The 17,860-nt window shown below is 48.3% G+C and overlaps 1 protein-coding gene across 1 annotated transcript in view; it reads right to left on the bottom strand.

Annotated features, from left to right (window-relative positions):
- Positions 1 to 312: 312 nt before the first annotated feature.
- The window catches only part of LOC147119958 (leucine-rich repeat flightless-interacting protein 2-like), a 172,310-nt gene continuing 154,762 nt past the window's right edge, over positions 313 to 17,860 (bottom strand). Inside the window, exon 28 of the mRNA XM_085984185.1 lies at positions 313 to 2,669. Coding sequence (XP_085840311.1) covers positions 2,559 to 2,669 — 111 coding nt within the window. The 3' untranslated portion in view covers positions 313 to 2,558. The remainder of the gene's footprint in view (positions 2,670 to 17,860) is intronic.

Here is a 17,860-nt window from a genome sequence, read left to right as displayed (position 1 = left end):
CAGCACTTCCCTGCTCTTCTTCCAATAGTGAGTTAGGATATTTTACATCCACCTGAGGGGGTAGTTGGGGCCTCGGTTTAACATCCCATCCAAAGGACAGTGCAGAATTCCCTCAGTACTGCACTGAAGTGTCAGCCTGGATTATGTGCACAAGTCTCGTACAGACCTTGCAGCCAGAAGAGATGCCTCCCACTCAATTTGAACCCAGGTTCTAGGGATGGAAGGCCTGTTGTACACAACTGTATATTCACATCGTATCGATCGTCACAATTAACAACATCAATCCACCCATCAGTGAAGAGTGACACCATCTGAAAGTCTCTCTAAAAGGTTTTATTAGCTTGAGAATGTAGTGTCACCATTAATACATCAGTGTGTTGTAGTAACCGCTGCTTAGCAGATCACAGCAGATCTCCCGATTCTAAAACAAAACAAACAGAATCCTATGCAACAGCTTCAATCCCTCAACAGAAAACTCTCTCGACCCATCCTCTTACAGCTGAAACCTCAACAGGTTCAAGGAAAGAAAAAGAACCAGCTCGCTGCCCAAGCTAGAATCTGTTCAGAAGAGCAAAAAAATGTCATGTACAACATGTGAAAAAGTAATTTTAAAAGCTACAGTATGTACATTTTTCTTTAAATCATTCCCTGGACTGGTTTCTGGATTTCCTGATTTAACTTTATCTTATTGTCGCCATTTTCCATTACGGAGAAACACATTTCATTCGTCGATGGCGCAAGCACTTCTCATTGCTTAATACTTCCAAAATAATTTAGTTCCTCAGGCCTAAACACATTCCAATCATGTGTCTCAGGCCAGAAGTGCTTGCACCGTTTTTAATAAAAAAGAAAAACACAGCTGAAAGCATTTTGAAAATAAGATTATCCATATCTTGAGCAGTTATAAACACTGCTTGTTGCAAATGCTGCTGGCTCTGGCACTTCAGTTTCAGGTAGAGAAGGCCTGGTATGATGGAGGAACATAAAGAACCCGTTCCCCAAGCCTCAAAGCTGAGCAGGCCCTGCTATTCATTGCATTCGTCGCTGATGCATTGTGGTCAAGCACCCCGCCACCCGCCATGGCCTGCTTTGCAAGACATCGAGTGCTGGATAAACTGAAGCCAAAATACTGCAAAAGTCACAAGGACAGTCCATCAATGAAAACTGCTTCCTCCTCAACGCCATCTTCCCTCTTTCATCTCCCCATCGCCCCAGACAGCTGATTTCCGTTATCGTGTTACAAAAGGAAACCCCAATCGCTGTCTGGAACATCATCTGCCCTATTTTGTGCGTGTCCAATTAACCGTTAAGAACCTTTAACCATTTTGTTTCACAAGACATAAAATCCAAGCAGCCGTATGGCAGAATTGAAAAAAAAAACGGAATCAATAAAAGCCAGAGCATCGTCTGAATTTGTCGATCCTCAATTAGTGCATTTATTTAAAGTGGGCTTCAATACTGTTACGGTGTATTCTGGATCCAGGTGGCTCAACTTGCCCCAGTGACACACTCACAGTCTGGGCTGAGTTCCCGAGATTTGATTCGATGGTTCTTTGAAAAAAGAGTGCGATTTACTCTCAGCACCATTTGCAAAACCCCCTCCCTCCCTCCCTTTAACTCTGCATTCTGCAGTGATCGAGATCGGGGGCCATTGGCAAAGTACGGCGAAAATATTAAAATATGGAAAATAATCACCGCGGGGATTGAGACGACACTGTGCTGTTGGCACAATCCCCACGGTGTGTTGGCATCTGACTGATCTTCTACCGCTCACAACCAATAAATACTCAGTGACAACCACACCAGTGCTGAACAAGAAAGCTCAATGCAATGGCTCACCTGCCCATTTTGTTTTTAAATCACTCTCTGGATTCTGATAAGGCCAGCATTTATTGCCCATCCCTAGTTGCCCTGAGAAGGTGGTGGTAACTGAATGGCTCGCTAGGCCACTTCAAGGGGTAGTTATGAGTCAACCACGTTGGTGTGGGACTGAATTCACATATAGGCGGACGGGGTAAGGACAGCAGATTTCCTTCCCTAAAGGACATTAATGAACCAGTTGGATTTTTACAACAATCGACAGCTTCATGATCACTTTTACTGATACTAGATTTTTATTTCCAGATGTTTGAAACTGAATTCAAATTCTCAAACTGTTATGGTGAAAATTCCCTCGATTAATTGTCCATAAACATAACCACCACACAAACCGGACTCCTCTCTTACTATTTAAAACCAAATCCCTTGTTAAAGATAAGATATTGCTTGCTGATGGAATCATAGAATGACACAGCACATAAGAAGGCCACTCAGACCATTGTGCCTGTGCCAGAAGTGTTGACTTGGAAACCTTCTAAAGAAAATAGTGTAAGTGGCGAGTCAGAAACATGTGCAATTTTTTCCCATTTTTTTTCCTCAGCAGTGTGTGTGTGTGTGTGTGTGTGTGTGTGTGTGTGTGTGAGGTAACAGTGAAGCGTCTCATGAATAACTTTTTGTAAAAAGCGAGTTCCCGTAACAGGCAGCCGGGCCCAAGTCTCGGCCTGTTGGGAGTGGGCCCCTTACTGCTGGGATAGCAGGGCGCTCCGGTTGGCTTTCATCTTCTCCAGCCTCTTCGATAGGTGGATGTTGCTCATCTCCAGCTCCTCGATTTTATCCAGTGCTGAGCGGACCTGTCAGGAGACAAAAGATCACAGGATTGCCTCAGATTCATACATGAGCAGCTTACCAAATCACACTCGTAGATAGTAAATGTCTAGTGAAGATCGGAGCACCACAGCAATCCAAATCTTACATCATTGCCGAGTAAAACCATTTCAAAGGCAACACATAAATTTGTTTTCCCAGAAGCATGATCCACTTTTCTGGGAAAATGTCATTATTGCCTGAATCAAAAACAGCCCATCAAATCACAGTCTGTTACAGATCAGAAACAGGCCATCGAATCACAGTCTGTTACAGATCAGAAAAAGATCACCAACACCCTTTAATATCCCACCCAGTCTAATTCCAATCTCCTGCTCACTCCCCATACCCTTTAATATCCCACCCAGTCTAATCCCGCTCTCCTGCTCACTCCCCATACCCTTAAATATCCTACCCAGTCTAATCCCACTCTCCTGCCCACTACCCATACCCTTTAATATCTCACCCAGTCTAATCTCACTCTCCTGCTCACACCCCGTACTTTTTAATATCCCACCCAGTCTAATCTCACTCTCCCGCTCACTCCCCATACCCTTTAATATCCTACCCAGTCTAATCACACTCTTCTGCTCACTCCCCATGCCCTTTAATATCTCACCCAGTCTAATCTCACTCTCCTGCTCACACCCCGTACCCTTCAATATCCCACCCATTCTAATCTCACTCTCCCGCTGACTCCCCATACCCTTTAATATCCTACCCAGTCTTATCACACGCTTCTGCTCACTCCCCATACCCTTTAATAAGAACGTAAGAAATAGGAGCAGGAGTAGGCCATACGGCCCCTCGGGCCTGCTCCGCCATTCAATAGGATCATGGCTGATCTGAATCTAGACTCATGTCCACTTCCCTGCCCTCTCCCCGTAACCCCTAATTCCCTTATCTGCTAGGAAAATGTCTATCTCCATTTTAAATTTATTTAATGTTGCAGCTTCCACAGCTCTCTGGGGTAGCAAATTCCATAGATTTACTACCCTCTGAGTGAAGAAGTTTCTCCTCATCTCAGTTTTGAAAGGGCAGCCCCTTATTCTAAGATTATGCCCCCTAGTTCTAGTCTCACCCATCAGTGGAAACATCCTCACCGCATCCACCCGATCAAGCCCCCTCACAATCTTATATGTTTCGATAAGATCGCCTCTCATTCTTCTGAACTCCAATGAGTAGAGGCCCAACCTACTCAACCTTTCCTCATACGTCAACCCCCTCATCTCCGGAATCAACCGAGTGAACCTTCTCTGAACCGCCTCGAGAGCAAGTATATCTTTTCTTAAATATGGAAACCAAAACTGCACGCAGTATTCCAGGTGTGGCCTCACCAATACCCTGTATAGCTGCAGCAAGACTTCCCTGTTTTTATACTCCATCCCCCTTGCAATAAAAGCCAAGATTCCATTGGCCTTCCTGATCACCTGCTGCACCTGCATACTAACTTTTTGTGTTTCATGCACCAGGACCCCCAGATCCCTTTGTACTGTAGCACTTTGCAGTTTCTCTCCATTTAGATAATAACTTGCTCTTTGATTTTTTCTGCCAAAGTGCATAACCTCACACTTTCCAACATTATATTGCATCTGCCAAATCTCTGCCCACTCACTTAGCCTGTCTATGTCCTTTTGCAGGTTTTTTATGTCCTCCTCACTCACTGCTTTCCCTCCCATCTTTGTATCGTCGGCAAACTTGGATATGTTGCACTCGGTCCCTTCCTCCAAATCGTTAGTATAGATTGTAAAGAGTTGGGGTCCCAGCACTGACCCCTGCGGAACACCACTAGTTACTGATTGCCAGCCCGAGAACGAACCATTTATCCCAACTCTTTGTTTTCTGTTAGATAGCCAATCTTCCACCCATGCCAGTATATTACCCCCAATCCCGTGATTATTTATCTTGATCAGTAATCTTTTGTGTGGAACCTTGTCAAATGCCTTTTGGAAGTCCAAATACACTACATCCACTGGTTCCCCTTTATCCACACTGTATGTTACATCCTCAAAGAATTCGAGCAAATTTGGCAAACATGACTTCCCCTTCGTAAAACCATGCTGACTCTGTCCTATTAAATTATGTTTATCCAAATGCTCTGTTACTGTTTCCTTAATAATGGACTCCAATATTTTGCCAACCACAGATGTTAGGCTAACTGGTCTATAGTTTCCAGCTTTTTGTCTACTTCCCTTCTTAAATAAGGGTGTTACATTAGCAGTTTTCCAATCTGCCGGGACCTTTCCTGAGTCCAGGGAGTTCTGGAAAATGATCACCAATGCATCCACAATCCCTACCGCCACTTCTCTCAAGACCCTAGGATGTAGGCCATCAGGTCCGGGGGATTTATCCGCCTTAAGTCCCATTATTTTATCTCACCCAGTCTAATCTCACTCTCCTGCTCACTCCCTATACCCTTTAATATTCCACCCAGTCTAATCCCACTTTCCTGCTCACTCCCCATACCCTTTAATATCCCACCCAACTAATCACACTCCCCTGCTCACTCCCCATTCCTTTGAATATCCCACCCAGTCTAATCCCACTCTCCTGCTCAGTCCCCATACCCTTTCATATCCCACCCAGTCTAATCTCACTCTCCCGCTCACTCCCCGTACCCTTTAATGTCCCACCCAGTCTACTCTCACTCTCCTGCTCACACCCCGTACCCTTTAATATCCCACCCAGTCTAATCACACTCTTCTGCTCGCTCCCCATGCCCTTTAATATCTCACCCAGTCTACTCTCACTCTCCTGCTCACTCCCCGTACCCTTCAATATCCCACCCAGTCTAATCTCGCTCACTCCCCATGCCCTTTAATATCCCTCCCAGTCTAATTTCATTCTCCTGCTCACTCCCCATACCCTTTAATATCCCACCCAGTCTAATCTCACTCTCCCGCTCACTCCCCATACCCTTTAATATCCCACCCAGTCTAATTTCGCTCACTCCCCATGCCCTTTAATATCCCTCCCAGTCTAATTTCATTCTCCTGCTCACTCCCCATACCCTTTAATATCCCACCCAGTCTAATCTCACTCTCCCGCTCACTCCACATACCCTTTAATATCCCACCCAGTCTAATCTCACTCTCCTGCTCACTCCCCATACCCTTTAATATCCCACCCAGTCTAATCTCACTCTCCCGCTCACTCCCCATACCCTTTAATATCCCACCCAGTCAAATCTCACTCTCCTGCTCACTCCCCATACCCTTTAATATCCCAGCCAGTCTAATCTCACTCTCCCGCTCACTCCCCATACCCTTTAATATCCCACCCAGTCTAATCTCACTCTCCCGCTCACTCCACATACCCTTTAATATCCCACCCAGTCTAATCTCACTCTCCTGCTCACTCCCCATACCCTTTAATATGCCACCCAGTCTAATCTCACTCTCCTGCTCACTCCCCATACCCTTTAATATCCCACCCAGTCTAATCTCACTCTCCTGCTCACTCCCCATACCTTTTAATATCCCACCCAGTCTAATCTCACTCTCCTGCTCACTCCCGATACCCTTTAATATCCCACCCAGTCTAATCTCACTCTCCTGCTCACTCCCCATACCCTTTAATATCCCACCCAGTCTAATCTCACTCTCCTGCTCCCTCCCCATAGCCTTTAATATCCCACTCAGTCTAATCTCACTCTCCCGCTCACTCCCCATACCCTTTAATATCCCACCCAGTCCAATCTCACTCTCCTGCTCCCTCCCCATATCCTTTAATATCCCACCCGGTCTAATCCCACTCTCCTGCTCACTCCCCATACCCATTAATATCCCACCCAAGTAATCTCACTCTCCTGCTCACTCCCCATACCCTTTAATATCCCACCCAACTAATCTCACTCCCCTGCTCACTCCCCATACCCTTCAACATCCCACCCAGACTAATCCCACTCTCCTGCTCAGTCGCCTTACCCTTTAATATCCCACCCAGTCTAATCTCACTCTCCCGCTCACTCCCCGTAACCTTTAATATCCCACCCAGTCTAATCTCACTCTCCCACTCAACCCCGTACCCTTTAATATCCCACCCAGTGTTACCTCACTCTCCCGCTCACTCCCCGTACCCTTTAATATCCCACCCAGACTAATCTCACTCTCCCGCTCGCTCCCCATAACCTTTAATATCCCACCCAGTCTAAGCTCACTCCCCATACCCTTTAATATCCCACCCAGTCTAATCTCACTCCCCATTCCTTTTAATATCCCACCCAGTCTAATCTCACACTCCCGCTCACTCCCCGTACCCTTTAATATCTCACTAATTCTAATCTCACTCTCCTGCTCACTGCCCATACACTTTAATATCCCACCCAGTCTCATCCCACTCTCCTTTCCCCTTAATATCCCACCCAGTCTAATCTCACTCTCCCGCTCGCTCCCCATACCCTTTAATATCCCACCCAGTGTAATCTCACTCTCCCGCTCACTCCCCGTAACCTTTAATATCCCACCCAGACTAATCTCACTCTCCCGCTCACTCCCCCTACCCTTTAATATCCCACCCAGACTAATCCCACTCTCCTGCTCACTCCCCATACCCTTTAATATTCCACCCAGTCTAATCTCACTCTCCCGCTCGCTATCCATACCCTTTAATATCCCACCCAGTCTAATCTCACTCTCCCGCTCGCTCCCCATACCCTTTAATATCCCACCCAGTCGAATCTCACTCTCCCACTCACTCCCCATACCCTTTAATATCCCACCCAGTCTAATCTCACTCTCCCGCTCACTCCCCATACCCTTTAATATCCCACCCAGTCGAATCTCACTCTCCTGCTCACTCCACATACCCTTTAATATCCCACCCAGTTTAATCTCACTCTCCTTTCCCCTTAATATCCCACCCAGTCTAATCTCACTCTCCTGCTCACTCCCCATACCCTTTAATATCCCACCCAGTCTAATCTCTCTCCTGCCCATACACTTTAATATCCCACCCAATCTAAACCTACTCTCCTGCTCACTCCCCATTCCCATTAATATCCCACCCAGTCTAATCCCACTCTCCTGCTCACTCCCCATACCCATTAATATCCCACCCAGTCTAATCCCAATCTCCTTCTCACTCCCCATAGCCTTTAATATCCCACCCAGGCGAATCACACTCTCCTGCTCACTCCCCATAGCCTTTAATATCCCACCCAGTCTAATCTCACTCTCCTGCTCACTCCCCATACCCTTTAATATCCCACCCAGTCTAATCTCACTCTCCCACTCACTCCCCGTACCCTTTAATATCCCACCCAGTCTAATCTCACTCTCCTGCTCACTCCCCATACACTTTTAATATCCCACCCAGTCTAATCTCACTCTCCCGCTCACTCCCCATACCCTTTAATATCCCACCCAGTCTAATCTCACTCTCCCGCTCACTCCCCGTACCCTTTAATATCCCACCCAGACTGATCCCACTCTCCTGCCCACTCCCCATACCCTTTAATATCCCACCCTATCTAATCTCACTCTCCTGCTCACTCCCCATACCCTTTAATATCCCACCCAGTCTAATCTCACTCTCCCGCTCGCTATCCATACCCTTTAATATCCCACCCAGTCTAATCTCACTCTCCCGCTCACTCCCCGTACCCTTTAATATCCCACCCAGACTAATCCCACTCTCCTGCTCACTCCCCATACCCTTTAATATCCCACCCAGTCTAATCTCACTCTCCCGCTCACTCCCCATACCCTTTAATATCCCACCCAGTCTAATCTCATTCTCCTGCTCACTCCCTATACCCTTTAATATTCACCCACTCTAATCCCACTTTCCCGGTCACTCCCAATACCCTTTAATATCCCACCCAATCTAATCCCACTCTCCTGCTCACTCCCCATGCCGTTTAATATCCCACCCAAGTAATCTCACTCTCCTGCTCAGTCCCCGTACCCTTTAATATCCCACCCAGTCTAATCTCACTCTCCCGCTCACTCCCCGTAAACTTTAATATCCCACCCAGACTAATCTCACTCTCCCGCTCACTCCCCATACACTTTAACATCCCACCCAGTCTAATCTCACTCTCCCGCTCACTCCCCATACCCTTTAATATCCCACCCAGTCTAATCTCACTCCCCATTCCTTTTAATATCCCACCCAGTCTAATCTCACACTCCCGCTCACTCCCCGTACCCTTTAATATCTCACTAATTCTAATCTCACTCTCCTGCTCACTGCCCATACACTTTAATATCCCACCCAGTCTCATCCCACTCTCCTTTCCCCTAATATCCCACCCAGTCTAATCTCACTCTCCCGCTCGCTCCCCATACCCTTTAATATCCACCCAGTGTAATCTCACTCTCCCGCTCACTCCCCGTAACCTTTAATATCCCACCCAGACTAATCTCACTCTCCCACTCACTCCCCCTACCCTTTAATATCCCACCCAGACTAATCCCACTCTCCTGCTCACTCCCCATACCCTTTAATATTCCACCCAGTCTAATCTCACTCTCCCGCTCGCTATCCATACCCTTTAATATCCCACCCAGTCTAATCTCACTCTCCCGCTCGCTCCCCATACCCTTTAATTCCCACCCAGTCGAATCTCACTCTCCCACTCACTCCCCATACCCTTTAATATCCCACCAGTCTAATCTCACTCTCCCGCTCACTCCCCATACCCTTTAATATCCCACCCAGTCGAATCTCACTCTCCTGCTCACTCCACATACCCTTTATATCCCACCCAGTTTAATCTCACTCTCCTTTCCCCTTAATATCCCACCCAGTCTAATCTCACTCTCCTGCTCACTCCCCATACCCTTTAATATCCCACCCAGTCTAATCTCTCTCCTGCCCATGCACTTTAATATCCCACCCAATCTAAACCTACTCTCCTGCTCACTCCCCATTCCCATTAATATCCCACCCAGTCTAATCCCACTCTCCTGCTCACTCCCCATACCCTTTAATATCCCACCCAGTCTAATCTCACTCTCCTGCTCCCTCCCCATACCCATTAATATCCCACCCAGTCTAATCCCAATCTCCTTCTCACTCCCCATAGCCTTTAATATCCCACCCAGGCGAATCACACTCTCCTGCTCACTCCCCATAGCCTTTAATATCCCACCCAGTCTAATCTCACTCTCCTGCTCACTCCCCATACCCTTTAATATCCCACCCAGTCTAATCTCACTCTCCCACTCACTCCCCGTACCCTTTAATATCCCACCCAGTCTAATCTCACTCTCCTGCTCACTCCCCATACACTTTAATATCCCACCCAGTCTAATCTCACTCTCCCGCTCACTCCCCATACCCTTTAATATCCCACCCAGTCTAATCTCACTCTCCCGCTCACTCCCCGTACCCTTTAATATCCCACCCAGACTGATCCCACTCTCCTGCCCACTCCCCATACCCTTTAATATCCCACCCTATCTAATCTCACTCTCCTGCTCACTCCCCATACCCTTTAATATCCCACCCAGTCTAATCTCACTCTCCCGCTCGCTATCCATACCCTTTAATATCCCACCCAGTCTAATCTCACTCTCCCGCTCACTCCCCGTACCCTTTAATATCCCACCCAGACTAATCCCACTCTCCTGCTCACTCCCCATACCCTTTAATATCCCACCCAGTCTAATCTCACTCTCCCGCTCACTCCCCATACCCTTTAATATCCCACCCAGTCTAATCTCATTCTCCTGCTCACTCCCTATACCCTTTAATATTCACCCACTCTAATCCCACTTTCCCGGTCACTCCCAATACCCTTTAATATCCCACCCAATCTAATCCCACTCTCCTGCTAACTCCCCATGCCGTTTAATATCCCACCCAAGTAATCTCACTCTCCTGCTCAGTCCCCGTACCCTTTAATATCCCACCCAGTCTAATCTCACTCTCCCGCTCACTCCCCGTAACCTTTAATATCCCACCCAGACTAATCTCACTCTCCCGCTCACTCCCCATACACTTTAACATCCCACCCAGTCTAATCTCACTCTCCCGCTCACTCCCCATACCCTTTAATATCCCACCCAGTCTAATCTCACTCTCCTGCTCACTCCCCATACACTTTAATATCCCACCCAGTCTAATCTCACTCTCCCGCTCACTCCCCGTAACCTTTAATATCCCACCCAGTCTAATCTCACTCTCCTGCTTGCTCCCCATACCCTTTAATATCCCACCCAGACTAATCCCACTCTCCTGCTCACTCCCCATACCCTTTAATATCCCACCCAGTCTAATCTCACTCTCCCGCTCACTCCCCCTACCCTTTAATATCCCACCCAGACTAATCCCACTCTCCTGCTCACTCCCCATACCCTTTAATATCCCACCCAGTCTAATCTCACTCTCCTGCTCACTCCCCATACCCTTTAATATCCCACCCAGTCTAATCTCACTCTCCCGCTCACTCCCCCTACCCTTTAATATCCCACCCAGACTAATCCAACTCTCCTGCTCACTCCCCATACCCTTTAATATCCCACCCAGTCTAATCTCACTCTCCCGCTTACTCCCCATACCCTTCAATATCCCACCCAGTCTAATCTCACTCTCCCGCTTACTCCCCATACCCTTTAATATCCCACCCAGTCTAATCTCACTCTCCCGCTTACTCCCCATACCCTTTAATATCCCACCCAGTCTAATCTCACTCCCCATACCCTTTAATATCCCACCCAGTCTAATCTCACTCTCCCGCTCACTCCCCATAACCTTTAATATCCCACCCAGTCTAATCTCACTCTCCTGCTCACTCCCCATACCCTTTATTATCCCACCCAGTCTAATCCCACTCTCCTGCTCAGTCCCCATACCCTTTCGTATCCCACCCAGTCTAATCTCACACTCCCGCTCACTCCCCGTACCCTTTAATGTCTCACTCACTCTAATCTCACTCTCCCGCTCACTCCCCATTCCCTTTAATATCCCACCCAGTCTAATCCCACTTTCCCGGTCACTCCCAATACCCTTTAATATCCCACCCAATCTAATCCCACTCTCCTGCTCACTCCCCATGCCCTTTAATATCCCACCCAAGTAATCTCACTCCCCTGCTCACTCCCCATACCCTTTAATATCCCACTCAGTCTAATCCCACTCTCCTGCTCAGTCCCCATACCCTTTCGTATCCCACCCAGTCTAATCTCACACTCCCGCTCACTCCCCGTACCCTTTAATATCTCACTCATTCTAATCTCACTCTCCTGCTCACTGCCCATACACTTTAATATCCCACCCAGTCTCATCCCACTCTCCCGCTCACTCCCCATACCCTTTAGTATCCCACCCAGTCTAATCGCACTCTCCCGCTCACTCCCCATACCCTTTAATATCCCACTCAGTCTAATCTCACTCTCCTGCTCACTCCCCATAGCCTTTAATATCCCACCCAGGCAAATCACACTGTCCTGCGAACTCCCCATAGCCTTTAATATCCCACCCAGTCTAATCTCACTCTCCCGCTCGCTATCCATACCCTTTAATATCCCACCCAGTCTAATCTCACTCTCCCGCTCGCTATCCATACCCTTTAATATCCCACCCAGTCTAATCTCACTCTCCCGCTCGCTATCCATACCCTTTAATATCCCACCCACTCTAATCTCACTCTCCTGCTCACTCCCCATACCCTTAAATATCCTACCCAGTCTAATCTCAATCTCCTGCTCACTCCCTATACCCTTTAATATTCCACCCACTCTAATCCCACTTTCCCGGTCACTCCCAATACCCTTTAATATCCCACCCAATCTAATCCCACTCTCCTGCTCACTCCCCATGCCCTTTAATATCCCACCCAAGTAATCTCACTCCCCTGCTCACTCCCCATACCCTTTAATATCCCACCCAGACTAATCCCACTCTCCTGCTCACTCCCCATACCCTTTAATATCCCACCCAGACTAATCCCACTCTCCTGCTCAGTTCCCATACCCTTTAATATCCCACCCAACTAATCTCACTCCCCTGCTCACTCCCCATACCCTTTAATATCCCACCCAGACTAATCTCACACTCCCGCTCACTGCCCATACACTTTAATATCCCACCCAGTCTCATCCCACTCTCCTTTCCCCTTAATATCCCACCCAGTCTAATCACATTCTCCTGCTCACTCCCTTTACCCTTTAATATTCCACCCAGTCTAATCTCACTCTCCCGCTCGCTATCCATACCCTTTAATATCCCACCCAGTCTAATCTCACTTTCCCGCTCGCTCCCCATACCCTTTAATATCCCACCCAGTCGAATCTCACTCTCCCACTCACTCCCCATACCCTTTAATATCCCACCCAGTCTAATCTCACTCTCCTGCTCACTCCCCATACCCTTTAATATCCCACCCAACTAATCTCACTCCACTGCTCACTCCCCATACCCTTTAATATCCCAACCAGACTAATCTCACACTCCCGCTCACTGCCCATACACTTTAATATCCCACCCAGTCTCATCCCACTCTCCTTTCCCCTTAATATCCCACCCAGTCTAATCTCACTCTCCCGCTCATCCCCGTACCCTTTAATATCCCACCCAGTGTAATCTCACTCTCCCGCTCGCTCCCCATTCCCTTTAATATCCCACCCAGTGTAATCTCACTCTCCCGCTCACTCCCCGTAACCTTTAATATTCCACCCAGTCTAATCTCACTCTCCAGCTCACTCCCCATACCCTTTAATATCCCACCCAGTCTAATCTCACTCTCCCGCTTACTCCCCATACCCCTTAATAACCCACCCAGTCTAATCACATTCTCCTGCTCACTCCCTATACCCTTTAATATCCCACCCAGTCTAATCTCACTCTCCCGCTCGCTATCCATACCCTTTAATATCCCACCCAGTCTAATCTCACTCTCCCGCTCACTCCCCATACCCTTTAATATCCCACCCAGTCTAATCTCACTCTCCCGCTCACTCCCCATACCCTTTAATATCCCACCCAGTCTCATCGCACTCTCCCGCTTACTCCCCATACCCTTTAATAACCCACCCAGTCTAATCACATTCTCCTGCTCACTCCTCATACCCTTTAATATCCCACCCAGTCTAATCTCACTCTCCTGCTCACTCCCCATACCCTTTAATATCCCACCCAACTAATCTCACTCCCCTGCTCACTCCCCATACCCTTTAACATCCCACCCAGACTAATCCCACTCTCCTGCTCAGTCGCCTTACCCTTTAATATCCCACCCAGTCTAATCTCACTCTCCCGCTCACTCCCCGTAACCTTTAATATCCCACCCAGTCTAATCTCACTCTCCCACTCATCCCCGTACCCTTTAATATCCCACCCAGTGTTACCTCACTCTCCCGCTCACTCCCCCTACCCTTTAATATCCCACCCAGACTAATCTCACTCTCCCGCTCGCTCCCCATAACCTTTAATATCCCACCCAGTCTAATCTCACTCTCCAGCTCACTCCCCATACCCTTTAATATCCCACCCAGTCTAATCTCACTCCCCATTCCTTTTAATATCCCACCCAGTCTAATCTCACACTCCCGCTCACTCCCCGTACCCTTTAATATCTCACTAATTCTAATCTCACTCTCCTGCTCACTGCCCATACACTTTAATATCCCACCCAGTCTCATCCCACTCTCCTTTCCCCTTAATATCCCACCCAGTCTAATCTCACTCTCCCGCTCGCTCCCCATACCCTTTAATATCCCACCCAGTGTAATCTCACTCTCCCGCTCACTCCCCGTAACCTTTAATATCCCACCCAGTCTAATCTCACTCTCCCTCTCACTCCCCCTACCCTTTAATATTCCACCCAGACTAATCTCACTCTCCCGCTCACTCCCCCTACCCTTTAATATCCCACCCAGACTAATCCCACTCTCCTGCTCACTCCCCATACCCTTTAATAACCCACCCAGTCTAATCTCACTCTCCCGCTCGCTATCCATACCCTTTAATATCCCACCCAGTCTAATCTCACTCTCCCGATCGCTCCCCATACCCTTTAATATCCCACCCAGTCGAATCTCACTCTCCCACTCACTCCCCATACCCTTTAATATCCCACCGTCTAATCTCACTCTCCCACTCACTCCCCATACCCATTAATATCCCACCCAGTCTAATCCCAATCTCCTTCTCACTCCCCATAGCCTTTAATATCCCACCCAGGTGAATCACACTCTCCTGCTCACTCCCCATCGCCTTTAATATCCCACTCAGTCTAATCTCACTCTCCTGCTCACTCCCCATAGCCTTTAATATCCCACCCAGGCGAATCACACTCTCCTGCTCACTCCCCATAGCCATTAATATCCCACCCAGTCTAATCTCACTCTCCTGCTCACTCCCCATAGCCTTTAATATCCCACCCAGGCGAATCACACTCTCCTGCTCACTCCCCATAGCCATTAGTATCCCACCCAGTCTAATCCCAATCTCCTGCTCACTCCCCATAGCCTTTAATATCCCACCCAGTCTAATCTCACTCTCCTGCTCACTCCCCATACCCTTTAATATCCCACCCAGTCTAATCTCACTCTCCTGCTCACTCCCCATACCCTTTAATATCCCACCCAGTCTAATCTCACTCTCCCGCTCGCTATCCATACCCTTTAATATCCCACCCAGTCTAATCTCACTCTCCCGCTCACTCCCCGTACCCTTTAATATCCCACCCAGACTAATCCCACTCTCCTGCCCACTCCCCATACCCTTTAATATCCCACCCAGTCTAATCTCACTCTCCCGCTCACTCCCCATACCCTTTAATATCCCACCCAGTCTAATCTCATTCTCCTGCTCACTCCCTATACCCTTTAATATTCACCCACTCTAATCCCACTTTCCCGGTCACTCCCAATACCCTTTAATATCCCACCCAATCTAATCCCACTCTCCTGCTCACTCCCCATGCCGTTTAATATCCCACCCAAGTAATCTCACTCTCCTGCTCAGTCCCCGTACCCTTTAATATCCCACCCAGTCTAATCTCACTCTCCCGCTCACTCCCCGTAACCTTTAATATCCCACCCAGTCTAATCTCACTCTCCTGCTCACTCCCCGTACCCTTTAATATCCCTCCCAGTCTAATCTCACTCTCCCGCTCACTCCCCGTAACCTTTAATATCCCACCCAGACTAATCTGACTCTCCCGCTCACTCCCCATACACTTTATCATCCCACCCAGTCTAATCTCACTCTCCCGCTCACTCCCCATACCCTTTAATATCCCACCCAGTCTAATCTCACTCTCCCGCTCACTCCCCGTAACCTTTAATATCCCACCCAGTCTAATCTCACTCTCCCGCTCACTCCCCGTAACTTTTAATATCCCACCCAGTCTAATCTCACTCTCCCGCTCGCTCCCCATACCCTTTAATATCCCACCCAGACTAATCCCACTCTCCTGCTCACTCCCCATACCCTTTAATATCCCACCCAGTCTAATCTCACTCTCCTGCTCCCTCCCCATAGCCATTAATATCCCACCCAGTCTAATCCCAATCTCCTTCTCACTCCCCATACCCTTTAATATCCCACTCAGTCTAATCCCACTCTCCTGCTCAGTCCCCATACCCTTTCGTATCCCACCCAGTCTAATCTCACACTCCCGCTCACTCCCCGTACCCTTTAATATCTCACTCATTCTAATCTCACTCTCCTGCTTACTGCCCATACACTTTAATATCCCACCCAGTCTCATCCCACTCTCCTTTCCTCTTAATATCCCACCCAGTCTAATCTCACTCGCTCCCCATTCCCTTTAATATCCCACCCAGTGTAATCTCACTCTCCCGCTCACTCCCCGTAACCTTTAATATCCCACCCAGTCTAATCTCACTCTCCCGCTCATCCCCGTACCCTTTAATATCCCACCCAGTGTAATCTCACTCTCCTGCTCGCTCCCCATTCCCTTTAATATCCCACCCAGTGTAATCTCACTCTCCCGCTCACTCCCCGTAACCTTTAATATCCCACCCAGTCTAATCTCACTCTCCCGCTCATCCCCGTACCCTTTAATATCCCACCCAGTCTAATCTCACACTCCTGCTCACTCCCCATACCCTTTAATATCCCACCCAGACTAATCCCACTCTCCTGCTCACTCCCCATACCCTTTAATATCCCACCCAGTCTAATCTCACTCTCCCGCTCGCTATCCATACCCTTTAGTATCCCACCCAGTCTAATCGCACTCTCCCGCTCACTCCCCATACCCTTTAATATCCCACCCAGTCTAATCTCACTCTCCTGCTCACTCCCCATACCCTTTAATATCCCACCCAGGCAAATCACACTGTCCTGCTCACTCCCCATAGCCTTTAATATCCCACCCAGTCTAATCTCACTCTCCCGCTCGCTATCCATACCCTTTAATATCCCACCCAGTCTAATCTCACTCTCCCGCTCGCTATCCATACCCTTTAATATCCCACCCAGTCTAATCTCACTCTCCCGCTCGCTATCCATACCCTTTAATATCCCACCCAGTCTAATCTCACTCTCCTGCTCACTCCCTATACCCTTTAATATTCCACCCACTCTAATCCCACTTTCCCGGTCACTCCCAATACCCTTTAATATCCCACCCAATCTAATCCCACTCTCCTGCTCACTCCCCATGCCCTTTAATATCCCACCCAAGTAATCTCACTCCCCTGCTCACTCCCCATGCCCTTTAATATCCCACCCAGACTAATCCCACTCTCCTGCTCACTCCCCATACCCTTTAATATCCCACCCAGACTAATCCCACTCTCCTGCTCAGTTCCCATACCCTTCAATAGCCCACCCAACTAATCTCACTCCCCTGCTCACTCCCCATACCCTTTAATATCCCACCCAGACTAATCTCACACTCCCGCTCACTCCCTGTACCCTTTAATATCTCACTCATTCTAATCTCACTCTCCTGCTCACTGCCCATACACTTTAATATCCCACCCAGTCTAATCTCACACTCCCGCTCACTCCCCGTACCCTTTAATATCTCACTCATTCTAATCTCACTCTCCTGCTCACTGCCCATACACTTTAATATCCCACCCAGTCTCATCCCACTCTCCTTTCCTCTTAATATCCCACCCAGTCTAATCTCACTCGCTCCCCATTCCCTTTAATATCCCACCCAGTGTAATCTCACTCTCCCGCTCACTCCCCGTAACCTTTAATATCCCACCCAGTCTAATCTCACTCTCCCGCTCATCCCCGTACCCTT

This window comes from Somniosus microcephalus, chromosome 4 (genome assembly GCF_052327205.1).
Source record: "Somniosus microcephalus isolate GS21.2 chromosome 4, FLI_Smic_1.0, whole genome shotgun sequence".
NCBI lineage: Eukaryota > Metazoa > Chordata > Chondrichthyes > Squaliformes > Somniosidae > Somniosus > Somniosus microcephalus.
This window is presented reverse-complemented; position numbering and strand designations above follow the sequence as displayed.